This window comes from Stegostoma tigrinum, chromosome 6 (genome assembly GCF_030684315.1).
Source record: "Stegostoma tigrinum isolate sSteTig4 chromosome 6, sSteTig4.hap1, whole genome shotgun sequence".
Taxonomy (NCBI): domain Eukaryota; kingdom Metazoa; phylum Chordata; class Chondrichthyes; order Orectolobiformes; family Stegostomatidae; genus Stegostoma; species Stegostoma tigrinum.
The window spans coordinates 60,708,477-60,728,043 of NC_081359.1; the positions used below are offsets into that span (position 1 = coordinate 60,708,477).

The 19,567-nt window shown below is 42.8% G+C and overlaps 1 protein-coding gene across 1 annotated transcript in view; it reads right to left on the reverse strand.

Annotated features, from left to right (window-relative positions):
- Positions 1-19,567, reverse strand: part of LOC125453254 (RPA-related protein RADX-like) — a 79,487-nt gene that overhangs the window by 17,717 nt on the left and 42,203 nt on the right. Inside the window, exons 8-10 of the mRNA XM_059646966.1 lie at positions 17,168-17,340; positions 5,206-5,361; positions 1,746-1,787 (exon numbers count right to left, since the gene is read on the reverse strand). Of these exons, the coding sequence (XP_059502949.1) occupies positions 1,746-1,787; positions 5,206-5,361; positions 17,168-17,340 (371 nt within the window). The remainder of the gene's footprint in view (positions 1-1,745; positions 1,788-5,205; positions 5,362-17,167; positions 17,341-19,567) is intronic.

Genomic DNA, 19,567 nt, shown 5'->3' on the forward strand with positions numbered 1-19,567 from the left:
CCATATCCTCAAATCAGGAAGCCTGCATGCAAACAAACAGGCTTTACTAGAATGAAGTCCTGAGGACCATGACTGGACATTAATTACTCACTTAGAGGCCTTAATTGGGATTGAGGTGAAGAAACAATCCTTCAGACTTCCCATCTGAACTTGAATCAGGACATTTATGGAGTGTCCACCTGCCGCCCTTCTGCATATTTTTTTAAAAATTCAGTTTTGGGATGTGAGTGTCTCTGGCTGGTCAGCATTTATTGCTTGTCCCGCATTGCCCTTGAGAAGGTGGTGAACTGCCTTCTTCAACCACTGCAGTCCACCTGCTGTGGGTTGACCCACAATGCCATTAGGGAGGGAATTCCAGGATTTTGACCCAGCAACAGCGAACAAAACGGCGATATATTTCCAAGTCAGGGTGGTGAGTGGCTTGGAGGGGAACTTGAAAGTGATGGTGTTTGCATATATTTGCTGCTCTTGTCCTTCTAGATGGAAGTGGTTGTGTGTTTCTAAGGTACTGTGTGAGCATTGTTGATGAAGTTCTGCAGTGCATCTTGCAGATAGTACACATTACTGCTACTGAGCGTTGGTGTTGGAGTGGACATTGTACCAATCAAGCAGGCTGCTTTGTCCTGGATGGTAAAAGCTCGAGTTGTTGGGGTAGCACTCATCCAGACAACTGGAGAGTATTCCATCACACTCCTAACTTGTGCCTTGTAGATGGTGGACAAGCTTTGAGGAGTCAAGAGGAGAGTTACTCGCTGCCATATTCCTAGCTTCTGACCTACTCTTGTAGCCACTGTGCTTATGTTGTGAGTCCAATTGAGCTTCTGGTCAATGATGTTGACTGAGGGATTCATTGATGGTAACACCATTGAATGCCAAGGAACAGTGGTTAGATTGTCTCTTATTGGTGATGGTCACAGCCTGGCATTTGTGTGGCACAAATATTACTTGCCACTTGTCAGTCCAAGCCTGGAGTGTCCAGATCTTGCTGCATTTGAACATGGACTGTTTCAGTATCCGAGTTGTGAATAGTGCTGAACATCGTGCAATCATTGGCAAAGATCTCCACTTCTAACCTTACGGCAGAGGGGAGGTCATTGATGAAACAGCTGAAGATGGCTGAGCCAAGGACACTACCCTGTGGAACTCCTGCAGAGATGTCCTGGAGCATAGATCACTGACCTCCAACAACTGCTACCATTTTCCAATTTCAAGAATGACTACTACCGGAGAGTCGACCCCTTGATTCCAATCTTGTTAGGGCTCCTTCAGGCCACACTGCAGCCTTGATGTCAAGGGGTATCACTCTGACCTACCTCTGAAGTTCAGCTTTGTCCATGTTCGAACCAAGGTTGAAATGAGGTTGGGAGCAGAGTGGCCCTGGTGGAACCCAAACTCAGCATCACTGAGCAGGCGCTGCTTGATAGCACTGGCAACACCTTCCATTGCTTTACTGATGATCAAGAGTAGACTGATGGGGCAGTAACTGGCTGGTAATTGATAGATGCCAAGTGCCAGCTTGCAGATACCTCCTCCTATCTTCCCCAGGAGCATGACTCTACGATGATGCATCAGGCTGTTGTATCTACTGTAGTAAGTTCTGAGAAAGGGTCACCAGACCCAAAACTTTAACTCTGATTTTTTTTCTTCACAGATGTCGCCAGACCTGCTGAGCTTCCAGCAGCTTTTGTGCTTGTGCAGTAATTGACTGGGTTGGATTTGTCCTGCTTTTCATGGACAGGACCTACCTGCATAATTTCCCACATTGTCAGATAGGTACCAGCATCGTACTGGAACAGGAACAAAAACAGGAGTCGTTGGAAAAAAACCTCAGCCGGTCTGGCAGCATCTGTGAAGAGAAAATCAGAGTTAATGTTTTGGGTCCGGTGACCCTTCCTTGGAACTGATAGTAGCTGGGAAAATGTTGGTTTATATGCAGTAAATAGGGAGGGGGCTGAGATATGGAGTAAATGATAGGATGGAGGCCGAACAGAGAACAGCAGTTGGATAGAAAGGGAGTTGACAACGATGAGGCTAGGAGGGTGAGTTGTTAATGGGGACTGTTAGTAATGAGCAATAGGTATTGTGTAATGGCAGGCTGTGTGATAACAAGGCAGGGGCCTAGTACATGGGAGAGTTTAGGCCCTAAAATTATTGAACTTGATATCGAGTCTGGATGGCTGCAGGCTGCCCAAGTGGGAAAATGTGGTGTTGTACTGGAACAGCTTGGCTAGGGGAGCAGCAAGTTCTGGAGCACAGATCTTTAGTACTATTGCTGGAATGTTGTCATGGCCTATAAACTTTGCAGTCTCCACCTGATTCTTGATATCAAGTGGAGTGAATTTCCTAGGATGGTGACGGCGAGCACGAGGGGGCATAGCTTTAAATTGAGGGGTGAAAGATATAGGACAGATGTCAGAGGTAGTTTCTTTACTCAGGAGAGTAGTAAGGGAATGGAACGCTTTGCCTGCAACGGTAGTAGATTCGCCAACTGTAGGTACATTTAAGTCGTCATCGGATAAGCATATGGACGTACATGGAATAGTGTAGGTTAGATGGGCTTCAGATCGGTATGACAGGTCGGCACAACATCGAACGCCGAAGGGCCTGTACTGTGCTGTAATGTTCCATGAAGCCTAGTATCTGTAGTCTGGAGGTGGCCAAGATGGATCATCCACTAGACACTTCTGGATGAAGACTGCTGCGAGAACTGCAAAGCTTCAATCGGATCTGTTGGTGTTGGGATTACTTAGCTCTGTCAATCACTTGCTGCTTATACTATTTGGCAAGTAAACCAGCCTGTTTAGTAGCTTCACCGGGTTGACACCTCATCAGGTATACATGGTGCTGCTCTTAGCATACCCGCTCCATTGAACCAGGGTTGATCTCTTGGCTTGATAGTAAACGATTGAGTAGGAGTTATGCTGGGCCATGAGGTTATAGATTATGCTGGAGTAGAATTCTGCTGCTGTTGATGGCCCACAGCACCTCATGAATGCCAGTCTTGAGTTGCCAAATCTGTTTGAAGTCTGAAGTCCATTTAGCAGGTAATTGTGACACACAACACGCTGCAAGTTATTCTCAATGTGAAAGCTGGACTTCGTCTCCACAAGGACTGTGCAGTGGTCACTCTTACTGATACTGTCATGGGCAGATGCATCTATAGCTGGCAGATTGGCAAAGATGAGGTCAAGTATGTTTTTCCCTCTTGGTTTCCTCACCACCTGTAGATCCAGTCTAACAGCTATGTCCTTTGAGGCCCAACTAGCTTGATCTGTAGTACTGCTGCCTAGTCATTCTTGGCGGTGGACATTGAAATCCCCCACCCAGAGTACATTTTGTGCCTTTGCCTTCCTCTGTGCTTCCTCCAAGTGTTGTTCAACAGGGAGGAATACCAATTCATGAGCTGAGGGAGGACAGTACGCAGTAATCAGAAGATTTTTGCCCATATTTAACCTGAAGCCACAAGGCTTTGTGGGCTCGGCCGTCAATATGAGGACTCCCAGGGCAACTCCCTCTTGGCTGTATACCACTGTCACCACCTCTGCCAGGTCCGTCCTGCCAGTGGAAGAGGACATATCCAGAATGGTGATGGTGGTGTCTGGGGCATTGTCTGTAAGGTATGATTCCATGAGAACAATGTGAAGCTGTTACTTGACTAGTCTGAGACAGCTCTTCCAGTTTTGGTACTAGCCCGCAGATATTAGTAAGGATAACCCTGCAGGGTCAACAGGATTGTTTCTGTCTTTGTCTTTTTCAGTGCCTAGGTCGATGTCATGTGATCCATCTGGTTTCATCTCTATGACCTTGTAGCAACTGGTACAATTGAAAGGTTTGCCAGACCATGTCAGATGGCAACTGAAAGTCAACCATATTGCTGTGGGTTTGGAGTCACATGTAGGCCAGACCAGGTGAAGATGGCAGATTTCCTTCCTGAAGAAAATTAAAGAACCAGATGGATTTTTCCAACATCGACAATGATTTCATGGTCATCAGTAGAATCTTAATTCCAGGTATTTTTCATTGAATTCAAATTGCACCATCTGCCATGGTGGGATTCGAACCCAGGCACCCTGATTAAATTATCCTCCCTACTGGCCAATGAACTCATTGGGGAGAATGCATTAATCAATGGCCAAAACATTTTAAAGAAGTATAGGTGCTTTATTCTGAGTAGATAAGATACTTTTCTATTTAGGTTGCAGTGAAAGTTTCATTTATACATTAAATTTCCACTTTCAAAAGTCATGTCAAGATGGCAATTTGAAAATTTGTTTCAAAAACAATGCAAAAAAAACATTGATATAGATGACCTTAGATCAGAAAGTTTTATGCTGAAGAATAAATAAAACTACATACACAACTTTAAGTACAAATATAATGTTTTATTTATCTTCAAGTATGAATGAAACTGGGAAAGATCTCCATGCATTTCTGTAAATGAGTTGTTATATTCCACTGTCACTACATGTACTGCTCCATCAATCCGAGAAGGATGATGGACCTACAGTAGTTCAGTTGACTATCATTATTCCTAGAGATTCATTCAAATGCTCTTGCTTTTTCTCCAGGATGGAGAGGCAGACAGACAGACAATCCATATTGTTCCTAACAAACAAGACATGCCAAGAAACATGTATACTCCAATGCAATCTTCCCACAATCAATGCATTATCAAATTGTAGACTGGCTTAGAAACAAATATATAAATTTATACTTCTTTGGAAATCAATTTTTAAAAAACTGTCAAACGTACAGCTAACAAGAAATCTCTCAATGTTCCTATTTGTTCCTTTTTTTCCCCCCAAAAAAAGGATTCTGACTCATTTCTAGTCAGCCTGCTTTATCTGAAAGTGCAGGTCAGATATTTTCAGCATGCTGCTAAGTTCTGTGCATTGATGAATTTATGGGTTGCATTAGGATGTCAAAAATGGCTTAAGTTTCATATTTCTTCAGAAACAGAGAAAGGAAGGTTCTTCAGTTTAAAACCAAATTGAGGATACACAAACCTGATATCGCAGACTACTTCAAAATTCTTACAATCAAAGATTTAATTATGCTACTTGGCTACATTTCAGTAACTTTATTTTAACTATGGAGACAAAGATCTGATGAAAAAAATAACCAGGCAAACAATGTGATGAAATGACCAAAATGGCAACAGGAGTGAGGGGGAAAACAGAAGATGAGCGTAGATATGATTCATACCTGAGTGTGTTTCTTGTCCATTAAACTTCCAGTCAAAGTATTTTGAGATTTATATTTGACAGCAGTAATGACTCCTTGAACAACCATATGCTTGTGTTCCCTATAATGCAAACTTTCTACATTTTCCTTAAACTCCCACAGTGATACAAGAGCGACCTCTGTTATGTTAAAATAAAAAAATCATTACTATGTTACAAATGAGAAAGAAAAAGTTTTTTTAAAAAATTCACTCTGCAATGTAGACATAGATGGCTGGCCCAGAGTTTATTGTCTATCCCTAGTTTCCCTAGGGTAGAGGCGAGCTGCTTTCTTGAATTGCTGAAGTCCATTTGTTTTGGCAACCCACAAGGCCTAGGGACAGGGAGCTCTAGAATTTTGACCCAGTGACACTGAACGAATGGCAATATATTTCTAAGCCAGGGTGGCAAGTGGCTAGGAGAGGACTGGTGGTGGTGTTTCCATATATCTGTTGCCCTTGTCCTTTTAGAAGGTTTTGGTTGTATAATTCAAAGACACTGTCTAAGGACCTTTAGTGAATGTCTACAGTTCATCTTGTAGAGGGCGCAAACTTTGCTACTGAGTTATGGTAATGGAGGAGTGAATGTTTGTAGATGTAGTGCCAGTCTATCAGTCTGCTTTGTTTTATGTGTTGTAGGAGCTGCATTCATCCATGTAAGTGAGAAGTATGTCACTGACTTGTGTCTTGTAGATAGTGGACAGGCTATGTGCCAGGAGTAGAGCTACTTGCTGCAGGATACTTATTCGATTAGATTAGATTCCCTACAGTGTGGTAACAGGCCCTTTGGCTCTACAAGTCCACACGGCCCCTTGAAGCATCCCACCCAGACCCATCCCCCATAACCCACACGCCCCTGAACATTACAGGTGATTTAGCATGGCCAATCCACCTAGCCTGCACATCTTTGGACTGTGGGAGGAAACCCACGCAGACACAGAGAATGTGCAAACTCCACACAGACAGTTGCCTCTTCTCATGTGTTCCTGTAGCCACTGTACTTCTATACCTAGTCCAATTCAGTTTAGTTTTTGGTCATTGATAACCCTCAGGAGTTGACATTGGGGATTCAATGATGGTAATACCTTTCTGTCAAGATCTGATGCAAGTGGTTTGGGAAGGTTTAAACTAAATCGGCAGGGGGATGGGAAGCTATGCAAGGAATCAGAGGAAGAAAAGAAGACAAAGGAGAATAAGAAAAGCGACAGGCAGATGAATCAAAGGGCAAACTCAAACAAAGCAACAGTTTTAAAAAAGGAAATGGAACAAGAAATATTTCAGAAAGATGATCCTGAAGACTTTGAGACTGAATGTATGGAGCATCTGAAATAAAACGGACATATTAAAATCACCCAAATAGATGTAAATGAAAATGGGTATGATTATAGTTACGATTACAGAAACAGGATTGCAGGGTGACTAGGGAAAGGAACCAAATATCTAGTGGTGTTCAGTATTTGGAGTAGACAGGAAAAAGGCAATGGAGTTGTTTTATTGGTTAAAGAAAATATAAACACAATATTGAGGAAAGATATTAGCTCAGACAATGTAGAACCAGTGTGGGCAGAATTGAGAAATACCAAGAGGCAAAAACATTAAAGGGATGGTGTATAGACCAAACTGTACTGATGATATTGGGAATTACATTAAACAAGAAATCAAATTTGTGCAGTAAAGGAACACTGTTGGTGTGACTCTACATCGCAAACCTCGAGCCAACCTAACCAATCTCTTAAAAGTAAAGATGCAACACTGGATTTCTACAAAGTGAAGCCAGGACGTGGTGGAAGTACCACAGAGTTTTGATTTCATAGTGTAGAAAGAATGTTAGGGCAAGAAAGGGAGTACAGCAGGCTGCCTGGTATGAAAAATGAAAAAATAAAAAACATTAAAAGCATGTTTTATTACAATGGAAGGGATTAGGGATGATTTGACTGATATGTTCAAAATGATGAAGGGCTTGTTCAAAGCAGAAGGAATGAGCAATTGAGAGATCTAAACAAGGCAAAATTATATGAAAGGAGTTTAAAGGAGACAGGAAAAATAGGAAGCGGTGGTGTTGCAGTGTTAACGCTGGGTTAGTAAGTTGGAGTATTGGCAAATACATGCCAGCTCTGATTGAATTTAAATTCAACTAAATATCTGAAAACTAGTCCACAAGGTACAAAACTATCATGGCCAGTTGTAAAAACCAGTCAAGTTCACTTTAGGTTTTTGGTCCTAGTTTAGCTAGCTGGCCATGTGGTGGGTTTAGCTCAGTTGATTGAACAGTTGGTTTGCACTGCAGAGTGATGCCAACAGCACTGCCTGGAGTTACCGTGGAGAACTCTCCTTCTCAACCTCTCCCACGAGGTGGTAGCATTGTGGTTGGACCTCAACACAAGACAGTAGCCCCATGGTGTGGGAAGACTGTGGTGGCTTTACCCTTTTAGGGAAGGAAATCTGTTGTCCCTACTTGGTTTGGCCTACAGGTGACTCCAGATCTGCAGCAATGCAGCTGACTCCTAACTGCCCTCTGAAATTTCCCTTGGAAGCTGCATATAACCAGGGCAATTACACATGGGCAACAAATACTAGTCTTGCCATTCCATAAAACAGCAAAATAGAGGGTTCAGAAGCAATGGAAAACTCCTTGGGTTGGCATGTTTTGACCTCAGTCTTTCCCACATAACGGAGAAGTTAAAGAGGGCCTGGAGCAAGGTCCAAAGTTTCCGTTACCAAGAAACGATTCTTACAGCAAAAGAATCTGCATCAATTGAATTTTCTACAAACAAACAATTGCAAAAAAAAGTTTGTCTTAAAAAAATCCTTTGAATCAAAGTAAATACAGAGTATTTTGTAAAGATGTAAACCCAATTACAGGGAACTGCTGCTCCGTCAAAGTAGATTGTCTCAACCTTGCTTTCAGAAAGATGCTGCGAAACTTGAAAGGATTTACAAGGATGTTGCCAGGGTTGGAGGGTTTCAGCTGTAGGAGAGGCTGAATAGGCTGGGGTTGTTTTCCCTGAAGTGATGGGGGTTGAGGGGTGACCTTAGAGGTTTATAAAATAATAAGGGGCATATATAGGGTGAATAAACTAGGTCTTTTTTTTTAAGTCCAAAACTGGATGGCATGGATTTAAGGTGAGATGGGGAAGATTTAAAAGGGACCGAAGGGACAACTTTTTCCACACGAATGGTGGTATGTGAATGGAACAAGCTGCCAGAGGAAGTGGAGGAGGCAGGTGTAATTATAACATTCAGAAGGCATTTGGATGGGTACATGAATAGGAAAAGCTTTAGAGAGATACTGGCAAGTGGGTCTAGATTAATTTAGAATATCTGGTTGGCATGGATGAGTTGGACTGAAGTGTCTGTTTCTATGCTGTTCAGCTCTATCACTATTTGTAATTATACATGACTTTAATGTGTGCAAAGATTGGGCAAATCAAATTAGTCACAATACCATAGAAGAGGAATTCCTCACCTGTACTGGGATGATTTTCTAGACCAACCATTGAGTCGTCAACTAGAGAACAGGCCATTTTAGGCTGGGGATTATGCAATATGAAAGGAATAATTGGTATGTAGTTGTGAGAGATCCCTTGGGGATGAGCAACCACAATATGATAGAATTATTGATCAAGATGGACAGTGAGGCAGTGGTTTCCAGGACTAGGATCCTGAACTTTATTAAGGAAACTACAATGGTACAAGGTATGATTTGGCTATGATGGATTGGGAAATATTACTGACAAAGGACAGTGGATAGGCAATGGCAAACAATAGGCAATGGCAAACATTCAAAGAGCTACTAAAATTGTTCATTCCTGTCTGGCACGAAAGTGCCAAGAAAATGAGTGGGAAAAGCATAGCTTACAAGGGAAGTTAGAGGCAGAGTTAGATGCAAAAAAGCAGCATAAAACTGGCAAAAGAAAACAGACCTGAGGACTGTGAATAGTTCAAATATCAGCAAAAGAGGACTAAGGAATTGATTAAGAAGGGGAAAATTGAGTATGAGTGTAAGCTTGCTTGTAAAATTTCCATAGATATGTAAAGAGAAAAAAAAGTGAAAACTAACTAGATTCCTTACAGTCAGAAATGGGGGAATTTATAATGGGAAACAAAGACTGAAACTGAATTCATACGCTGCCTCTGTCTTCGCAAAGGAGGACACAATTAACATACCAGAAATGATGGAGATCACACTGTTTAGTGAGAAGGAGGAACTGAAGCAAATCTGTAATAGTAAAGAAATGGTTTTGGAGAAATTGATGGGATTGAAGGTTGATAAATCCCTGAGCCTAATAATCTACATGCCAGGGTGCTTAGGGAGGTGGCCCTAGAAATAGTGGATTCATTGGCAGTCATCTTTCAAAATTCTTTAGAGACTGCAACAATTCCTACAGACTGTACAGTAGCTAATGTAACCCCATTATTAAAAAGGGAGATAAAGAGAAAACAGGTAATTATAGACCAATGAGTCTGACATCAGTAATAGGGAAGATGCTAAAATCTATTTACAAAGATTTCATTGCTGGGCACGTAGAAAACAGTAGTGGAATCAGACTGTCAGCATGAATTTACAGAAGGAAAAATCATGCTTGATTAAAAACCACTAGAATTCTTTGAGGATGGACCTAATAGAGTTGATCGGGGAGCCAGCGGAAGCGGTTGGTTTGGATTTTCAGATGGCTTTTGACAAATTCCCACAAAGGAGATCAATGTGTAAAATTAAATACATGGGTTTGGGGGTAGTGTATTCAAATGGATAGAAAATTGGTCAGCAGACAGGAAACAGTAGGAATAAATGGGTCTACTCCCGACTAGCAGGCAATGACTAATGCAGCACCATTGGAATCAGTACCAGGACACCAGCTATTCACAGTATGTGTTAATGGTTTACAAGGGGGAACAAAACATCTCAAAATTTGCAGATGACAACTGGATAGAAGGATGAACTGTGAAGATACAAAAATGTCACTAATTTGGACAATTGAGTGGGTAAGCAAATGCACAGCAGATACAGTATAATGTGGATAAATGTGAAGTTATCCATTTAAGATAGCAAAAACAGGACGGTAAGTTATTTAAATGGCTGTGGAGACACGGAGACACGCACAGAGAGAGAGAGAGAGAGAGAGAGAGAGAGAGAGAGAGAGAGAGAGAGAGAGAGAGAGAGAGAGAGAGAGAGAGAGAGAGGTTCAATGAGATGTGGATGGTTCTTGTGCACAAATTACTTAAAAGTGAGCTGGTGCAGCAGGCAATAAAGGCAGCAAACTGTATATTAGCCTTCATTGCGAGAGAATTTGAGTACAGGGACACGTAGGTCTTGCTACAATTACAAAGGGCATCGATGAGGCCACACCTGGAATAATGTGGCAGCTTTGGTCACCTTATGTAGGGAAGGAAGTTCTTGCTAGAGGGAATGCAATGAAGGTTTACCAAATTGATTTTTAGGGTGGCAGGCCTGGCATATGAGGAGAGATTGTGTTGGTTAGGATTGTGTTCCCTGTAGTTTAGAAGAAATGAGGGTGGGATCTCATAGAAACTTGTAAAATTCTAACAGGAGCAGACAGATTAGATGCAGAAAGAAAGAACGTTCCCAATGGTGGGGGTAGTCCAGAAGGAGGGATCATAGTTTAATGATAGATGTGAAGAACATGGCTGAAGCCAAAACGGGGTGTGGGGGCTTGAGGGGTCAAATGTTCTCCTCCTGCTCCTATCGCCTATGGTTCCATGGCAACTCGATAGGTGGGAAGGTGATCATCAGATCTGCTCATAGGGTACTTAGGTGGTAGAAGTTAGCTCAAATTAGAGACATAGTAGGGTGCTTAAGGGGGTAGTCAGGGGTGGCAACAATCAAATCTGGTTGGTGAATGGGGGTTCTGCTCAAGCAAAGGTGCTGGTAGGATAAGACCAAGAGGGTGGCCAGTTGGAGGAGCTAGGCCTGCTTGTGAAAAAGGTAACCAGGTCAAGCCAGAGTATGGGATTGAGGTGAATAGTTGCCAGTTGGAGTGTATCGGACAACAGTTTGGAGGGGGTGGGGGACTGTTTCTGTTGTCATCCAGGAGTGAAACGAAACTTTTCATTCAACCTTCGCTGGCTAAAGTAGCAAATTATGCTCAAATTTCAAACAATACGTGTTGACTGATTGGCAATGGCATTGAGCTGAGAAATGAACAAGATCACACCAGAAACATCACCTAATCATTTTGGATTTCAAATGTTAACTGTTTCCTTCCCTGCAGATGCTGCCAGACCTGCTGGGTTCCTCCAGCACTTTCTTTTCATTCAGACTTACAGCCTTATAGTATCTCGCTTTTAATGGCTGTCACCTATTTTGTTCAGATGAAACAGGAGCAGTCTATATATTTTCTTTCTGCAAAGTTCAGAGCCTTGGTTTAAAATTTAATCAAAGCTTGGCAGCTGTCTGTCATCATCCAACTTCTGCATTCTAATGAACACCTCGACCAATCAGCTCTTAGAAAACAAAATGGTTATTTCTCCCCTACATTGGAATTTCTCATGAATTGTCCTGATGAATGCAAGATGAAAAGCTACACAAAATGAGACTTTTTCCAGCAACACCCAAATTCAATACTACCAGAGGTTAGAACAGTGAAACTGTCTGAACTCTCAGAAGTCTTCAAACCCAAGTTGGAGGAGTTTCCCGGGAAATGGAGAATTACCTATCAAACTTAGGCAGTTTGAACTTCCTGACAAAGAGCTGTGCTCCTGGTGTTTAAGGATCCTGTGGTGTCTTGGCCTTAAATTTGGTTTCAATGATCTGAAGATTGGAAGATCATGGCTATTGTATTATTAAGTTTAAAATCTTACCATTCTACTGACAGTAGCCGAAATGTTTCAAGCTTGAAGTATCTTTCATATCATCAAATAGATGAGCCATGTGGCCTATTCAGTCTGCACAAGTCTGATTCTTAATTATCAATGATATTGCAATTTGCCTCCTATTGCCACTACTCAATTAAATCCCTGTCTATTGCACTCTTTCAGAGAATTCAAATTCTGGTATTCTAGCACAGGCAGGAATTTTCATTTTGGGATCAAATGAGGTTCCCAGCACTTGAGTCGTTGTTGGAAAAGAGCCTAATTACCTTCACTTAGCTAATAATTGCTTAAGCCAGACAGCATTTCACCCTCCACCTGGCTTTCTCAAAAGGGACTCAGGCCAGAATGGTTCTGCCAAGCCACACTGCCACTGGCAAATTCTGAAGGCAACCCATTGTGGACATTGAAAATCCAGCTTCCCTGTTTGAGGTATCTCAGGAATCCAGATAACAAGAATGACACCATTCCTGAACCTGCGCCCTTTAAAAGTTAAAAAAGTGCGAAGCTGGATGAACACAGCAAGCCAAGCTGCATCGCAGGAGCACAAAAGCTGATGTTTCAGGCCTAGACCCAGAGAGGGGGATGGGGTGAGGGTTCTGGAATAAATAGGGAGAGGGGGGAGGCGGACCGAAGATGGAGAGAAAAGATGATAGGTGGAGAGGTAGGAGGGGATAGGTCAGTCCAGGGAAGACGGACAGGTCAAGGAGGTGGGATGAGGTTAGTACGTAGGAAATGGAGGTGCAGCTTGGGGTGGGAGGAAGGGATGAGTGAGAGGAAGAACAGGTTAGGAGGCAGAGACAGGCTGGGCTGGTTTTGGGATGCAGTGGGGGAAGGGGAGACCTTGAAGCTGGTGAAGTCCACATTGATACCACTGGGCTGCAGGGTTCCCAAGCGGAATATATGAGTTGCTGTTCCTGCAACCTTCAGGTGGCATCACTGTGGCACTGCAGGAGGCCCATGATGGACATGTCACCTAAAGAATGGGAGGGGGAGTTGAAATGGTTCGCGACTGGGAGGTGCAGTTGTTTATTGTGAACCGAGCAGAGGTGTTCTGCAAAGCAGTCCCCAAGCCTCCGCTTGGTTTCCCCAATGTAGAGGAAGCCACACTGGGTACAATGAATACGATATACCACATTAGCAGATGTGTAGGTGAACCTCTGTTTAATGTGGAAAGATGAAGGGTCTAGGCCCGAAACGTCAGCTTTTGTGCTCCCGAGATGCTGCTTGGCCTGTTGTGTTCGTCCAGCTTCACACTTTATCTTGGATTCTCTAGCATCTGCGGTTCCCATTGTCTCCCTTTAAAAGTTAGTTTCCCAGGACTATTTTCCCTGGAGCATCGAAGACTGAGAGGTGACCTCAGAGGTTTTACAAAATCATAAGGGGGATAGATAGGGTAAAATAGACCCTGTCTTTTCTGCAGGAGTGGGTAAAGGGGAAAAGTGTCTAAAACTAGAGGGCCTAGGTTTAAGGTGCTAAGGGAAAAATTTAAAAAGGATCTAAGGGGCAACTTTTTCATGCAGAGGGTGGTGCATGTATGGAACGAGCTGCCAAAGGAAGTGGTGGAGGCAACATTTTAAAGGCATTTGGATGGGTACATGAATAGAAAGGGTTGAGGGATGTAGACAAGATGCTGGCAAATGGGACTAGATTTATTCAGGATATCTGGTCAACATGGGCGAGTTGGACCAAAAGGTCTGTTCCCGTGCTATTCATCCCTATGACTATGATTGTGACTCTTTCTTAGCCAGGAACAGGCTGGAAGAATCACACTTAAAATCCAGCTCAAAGAGTCATTATCACATATTGAAGAACCACATGCAGCTTACAAGCTGACGAGAACAATAGAGTAGAACACGACCATCACAAGTCTTACTACCTTACTCCAAGATCAGACAAAGCTTTTACTTAAAATCTATTGCAATTTAGTTCCATACTGACAATCAACTCATGATAAATCATATTGTTAAATTTGGATCGTATAGTATGTGCACCAAGACATTAGGCTCTTGCAAACAATACAAACCATTAATGTTGAAATATTTGAAAGTTTACTTGAGCTAAAATGTTTCACTTAGAACATTTACAATACTTTATCTATCTTACTTTGTACTGGAATAATGAATACTTTTTATTAGAATATTTATACAATGGGACTATTGACAGGGTCTATAGAATCACATAATATTATATATTCAGAATTTTATAGCACAACGTACTGCTCATGAATGTTCAAATAAATAGTGTTCACTACTAAAAATTGAAAAACAGCATTGTTTTTATTTCAGAGATAGCAAGGCCTGCAGATGCTGTTGCAAGTGTTAATACAGCGTGGAGTTGGAGGAACACAGCAGGCCAGGCAGCAGAGGAGCAAAAAAGTTGATGTTTCAGGTTGGGACCCTTCATCAGGATTGGGGAAGGGTCAGAGAGCTGGGAAATAAAAAAGAGGAAGGAGGAGTGGGGCTGGTGCAAGGTAGGTGGGGGAAGGTGATGGTGGATGCAGGCTGGGAGGGTAGTGAGAATTGATCAGTGGGAAGGGTGGGGAAGATAGGTGGGAAAGAAGATATACAGGTTGTATCAGGTCAAGGAGATAGGGATGACAGGCAATGAAGCCAGGAAGTGGGAAAATTTTGAAACTGGTGAATTCTATATTGAGGTCATTGGGCTATAGGCTCCCGAGCCAGAATGAGGTGTTGATCCTCCAGTTTTCACGTGTTGTCATTATGACTCTGGAGGCAGCTCGGGACGGACATGTCACCGAGAGAGTAGGAGTGGGAGTTAAAACGGTTGGCAACCAGAAAGTGTTGTTGATAATATTGTACAGAGTGCAAATGCTCTGTGAATCAGTCACCAAGTCTGTGCTTGGTCTTGCTGATGTAATGGAGGCCACAGATACAGCAGACCAGGTTGGGAGATTTACAGATGAACCCCTGTCAGATTTTCAAAGTTTGTCTTGGACCTTGTACAGGGGGGTGAGGGAGAAGTGTAGGGGCATATTTAGCAATTCCTGTGGTTGCAAGCATAGGTGCCGGGTGCTGGTGGGGTTGATGGGGAGTTGCTGGGTTTGGAATGGATGTCTGTGCAGCGACAGTTATTGGAGATGGAGAGGTCCAAGACAGGGGTAGGTATCAGAGATGATCCAAGTAAATTTGAGGTTAGGGTGAAATATGCTGGTAAAATTGTGTGAACTGTTCAAGTTCCTTGTGGAAGCACAAGGCAGCATCAATACTGTCAATGTAGTGGAGGAAAAGGTGAGGAATAAGACCATAAGACATTGGCCTTACTTCCACTCCTTTTGGCCCATCAAATCCACTCCGCCATTTAAATCATGGCTGATGGGCATTTCAAATCCACTTCCCTGCACTCTCCCCGCAGCACGATTTCTTTGAGATCAAGAATTTGTCAATCTCTGCCTTGAAGGCATCCAACATCCCGGTTTCCACTGCACTCCGTGGCAATGAATTCCACAAGCCCACCAGTCTCTGGCTGAAGAAATGTCATCTCATTTGTTTTAAATTTACCCCCTCTAATTTTAAGGCTATGCCCATGGGTCCTAGTCTCCCCGCCTAATGGAAACAACTTCCCAGCATCCACCCCTTCTAAACCATACATTATCTTGTAAGTTTCTATTAGATCTCCCCTCAACCTTCTAAACTCTAATGAACACAATCCCAGGATCCTTAGCTGTTCAGCATACATTAAACCTACCATTCCAGGGATCATCCTTGAGAATCTCCACTGGACACGCTCCAGGGCAAGTACGTCCTTCCTGAGGTGTGGGGCCCAAAATTGGACAGTGCCAATGTAACAGCAGAAGAGGGACTGATCAATGTATCCTACAAAGAGGAAGCCTCAAATTCACCTTCTGATCATCTCCGATACTTCTCCTGTCCCTGGACCTCCGTCTCCATCGCCAGTAACTGTCTCAGCACTGACATCTATTTCAAACCTACCGACTCAGATAGCTACCTTAACTACACCTCCCCTCTCCCGCCCTCCTGCAAGAATATGATCCCTTAGTCCCAATTCGTCCGCCTCCACTGCACTAGCTCCGAAGATGAAGCGTTTCACTCCCAGATATCCCAGATGTCCTCCTATTTCAAAGACCGCAACATCCCCCTTCTGTTGATCCATATAATGACCTCAACCCCATCTCTTGCATTTCCTGCACTTCTGCCCTCAAACTCCTGCCCACCAATGAAAATAAAGGCAGAGGCCCCCTGGTCCTCACATACTACCCCACCAAACCCCACTTCCAGCACATCATTCTCCACGACTTCTGCTACCTGCAATCCAAACCCACCACCAGAGGTATTTCCCTCCCTACGTTTATCTGCCTTTCATAGGGGTTGCTCACTTCTGCAACTCCCTCGTCTACTCCACACTTCCCAACACCACCACATCAGGCATGTTTCCTGCAACCACAGGTGGTGCTGCACTTGCGCTCTCACCTCCATCCAAGGCCAAAGACAAACTTCCAAATCTTCCAACCTGATCTACAGTATCCCTTGCTCCCGATGTGGCCTCCTCTATATCGGTCAGACCAAGCTCAGACTCAGTGACCGATTCGCAGAGCATCTGCACTCTGTACACTAAACCGACAACACCTTCTGTTTGCCAACCATTTTAACCCCCCCGTCCATCCTGGGCCTCCTCCGGTGTCACAATGACAACACGCAAACTGGAGGAATAACACCTCATATTCCAGTTCAGGAGCCTATAGCCCAATGGTGTCAACACAATTCACCAGTTTCAAAATCACCCCACCCCTGGCCTCATCCCATGCCCAACGCTCAGTGTCATCTCCACCTCCTTGACCTGACAACTTGTGCATCTTTCCCACCTATCTGCCCTACCATTCCCACTGGTTATTCTCCACTACCCCCTAACTGCATCCACCCATCACCATCTCACCCACCTTGCCCCAACCCCACTCCTCCCTCTAGTGATGTCCCAGCTCCCTGTCCTCTTGCCAGTCCTGATGAAGGGTCCTGACCCAAAACATCAACTTTCCTGCTCCTCTGATGCTACCTGACCTGCTGTGTTCCTCCAGCTCCAGTGCTGACTTGTTTTTATTTTAAGTTGATTAACACTAATCAATAGCATTACCTGTCAAACCATACCTTTCATGTTTTGACTGTATGCCTGAAAGTTTGAAGGCAAGGGAGGAAAAGAATAATATCCTCCAACCGCAGACTTTTCTAGAAAATGTGTCTTATGTTGCGATTTTGCCCACTGAATAAATCTTCTAACTGTACTGTCAGTTGTGTATGGTCTTCCTTTGTGATAACCTGCACGCAATAATTTACAAATTATTTGGAGTGGTATTTAAGATTTAAAAACCCTATGATTATTTTTAAAAATCAACCACTGGTTTAATACGCACATTTCTGTGGTTTAAAATTGCATTGACATGATTGTTGGGGTAAAGGTCAGCCTGAACTTTTTTATTTAACTAACACAATAACACTGCACAAGGAAGCAATATTCTCTGTGACGATCAGTTACACACACTAGATTCATCTTAGATGGATGCCAACAATGTAGAAATTTAAAAATGAATTTCAGTCCAATTAAGATCATTCATTGGAAAGCATATGAAAGAAACAGTTGATAGGAACACAATCTGATCATAGTGCAGCCAAAAGCTCCAAAGATACGGTGATGTCACAAACATTTGCCAAGATACACGCTTAGTAAAATCACGATCATGTGTTGTGGATGAGGAGCATAAAGACCATGGTCAAGAACAACTAAAGGTGGAAGTAAATTCATGAATATTCTGGTTTATTTTCCTTTTGAATTAGAGCTACGCAGATATTATAAGAGGATACATTCATTTCATATCTTTTGTGATGTTCTGCACATATGTACATGTTACATTTAGATTTGAAATTATTTTAAGGGTTTCTTTTATATTTGTTCATGGTAGATGGGTGTCACTGGCCAGGCCAACACTTATTGCCTATCCCAAATTGCCTAAAGGGCAATTAAGAGTCAACCATGTTGTTCTGGGTCTGGAGTCACATAGGCAGATTTCCTTCCCTAAAAGGAAACTACATGGTTTTCCTGACAACTTAATTGATAATGGCTTTTAGTAGAGTGACATTTAAGTTCAAATTTTGCTGAATCCAATGGATGGACTTATACATATGCTCCCACCATGGGCTTTTAGATTATTACATCACTACTTCCATTATCTTAATAAAACTTGGATAAAGAAAGCTGTTTGAAAAGTGAAGCATGATTATTCCTAAATTAGTTTGAGTTCTCTGCCTGAAGGCAGACTGATATACAGTGCCACACCATCACATGATAGTGTGAATGGCTTCCTTCTGTGCAATAACTTTTCTGTGGATAAATTGTGTCCTTGTCAGCAAAGCAACTGTAATCAAACATCACCTGAACCTCTTACCAGAAAGGCATTCCATAACTAGGAATGAAAAATGTCTCTTTAGAGCTGCCACATTTACTCACTGTATAGTAAGTATGCAACAAGACAGTCTTGATGCCCAAGGGTACCTTTAATTTGACTGGAAAGGAGGTTGTGTTAGTTTACTGGCAGAATTCAATTCTAGTGGAGTCGAATATATCCTTTAATATACAACATATTTAGATAAGAAGTGGTCCTTTTGGTGACCTCAATGGGACCTCACTCCATGCCATACTATTTTAATTCATTCACACAAGGGCTTCACTGGCTAGGCTAGCAATTATTGCCCCATCCGTAATTGACAAGATGGCAGTTGAAAGTCGACCACGTTGCCCTGGGTCTGGAGTCACAGGTAAGGATGTCAAATTTCCTTCCCAAAAGTGTATTAGTAAACTAGATAGGTTTTTCCTGACGATCAGCTATAGTTTCTTGGTCATCATTAAACTTCTATACAGATTTTTATAGAATTCAAATTCCACTGTTTGCCATGGCGAGATTAGAACCCCAGGTCCCCAGAACATTGCCAGGGTCTCAGGATTAACAGTCCACTAGGCCATTGCCTCCCCTCACTATGAAGGCATAACATCAGGCATTACTGTAGATATGAACGCTCAGGAGTTCATTAGATTAAAACTACATTCTCTTTCCGACCTACCATACAGAGTTGTGGTCCATGAGCCTGGCAAAAACAGTGAGTGGTGACCACATGAGTGTGGTAACAGAGGGATGATAGTGGCATGACTGATTGGAAGAGGGGTTGGTATGGAAAATACACACACTAAATCATGATTAACAACTAACTGTTGAGTTTTGATCTTTCAACAGAAGAGTTTTACAATTAGGAGTTGCCCTTTTAATACAGAAATTAGGGAGTTCTTTTTACCGAGGGCTTTTGGAACTGTTTGCCGCAGCAAGTAGAGAGGGAGGGGTCCTCCAATACTTTCAAGGCAGCGGTTGAGATTGATGATTGAGGCGCAAGGGAATCAGAGGTTATTGTAGTAGATGGGAATGTGATTTCGGAAAATAAACAGATCAGCTGATATCACATTAAAAGGTGGAGAAGGCTCAAGGGCCAAATAGACTAC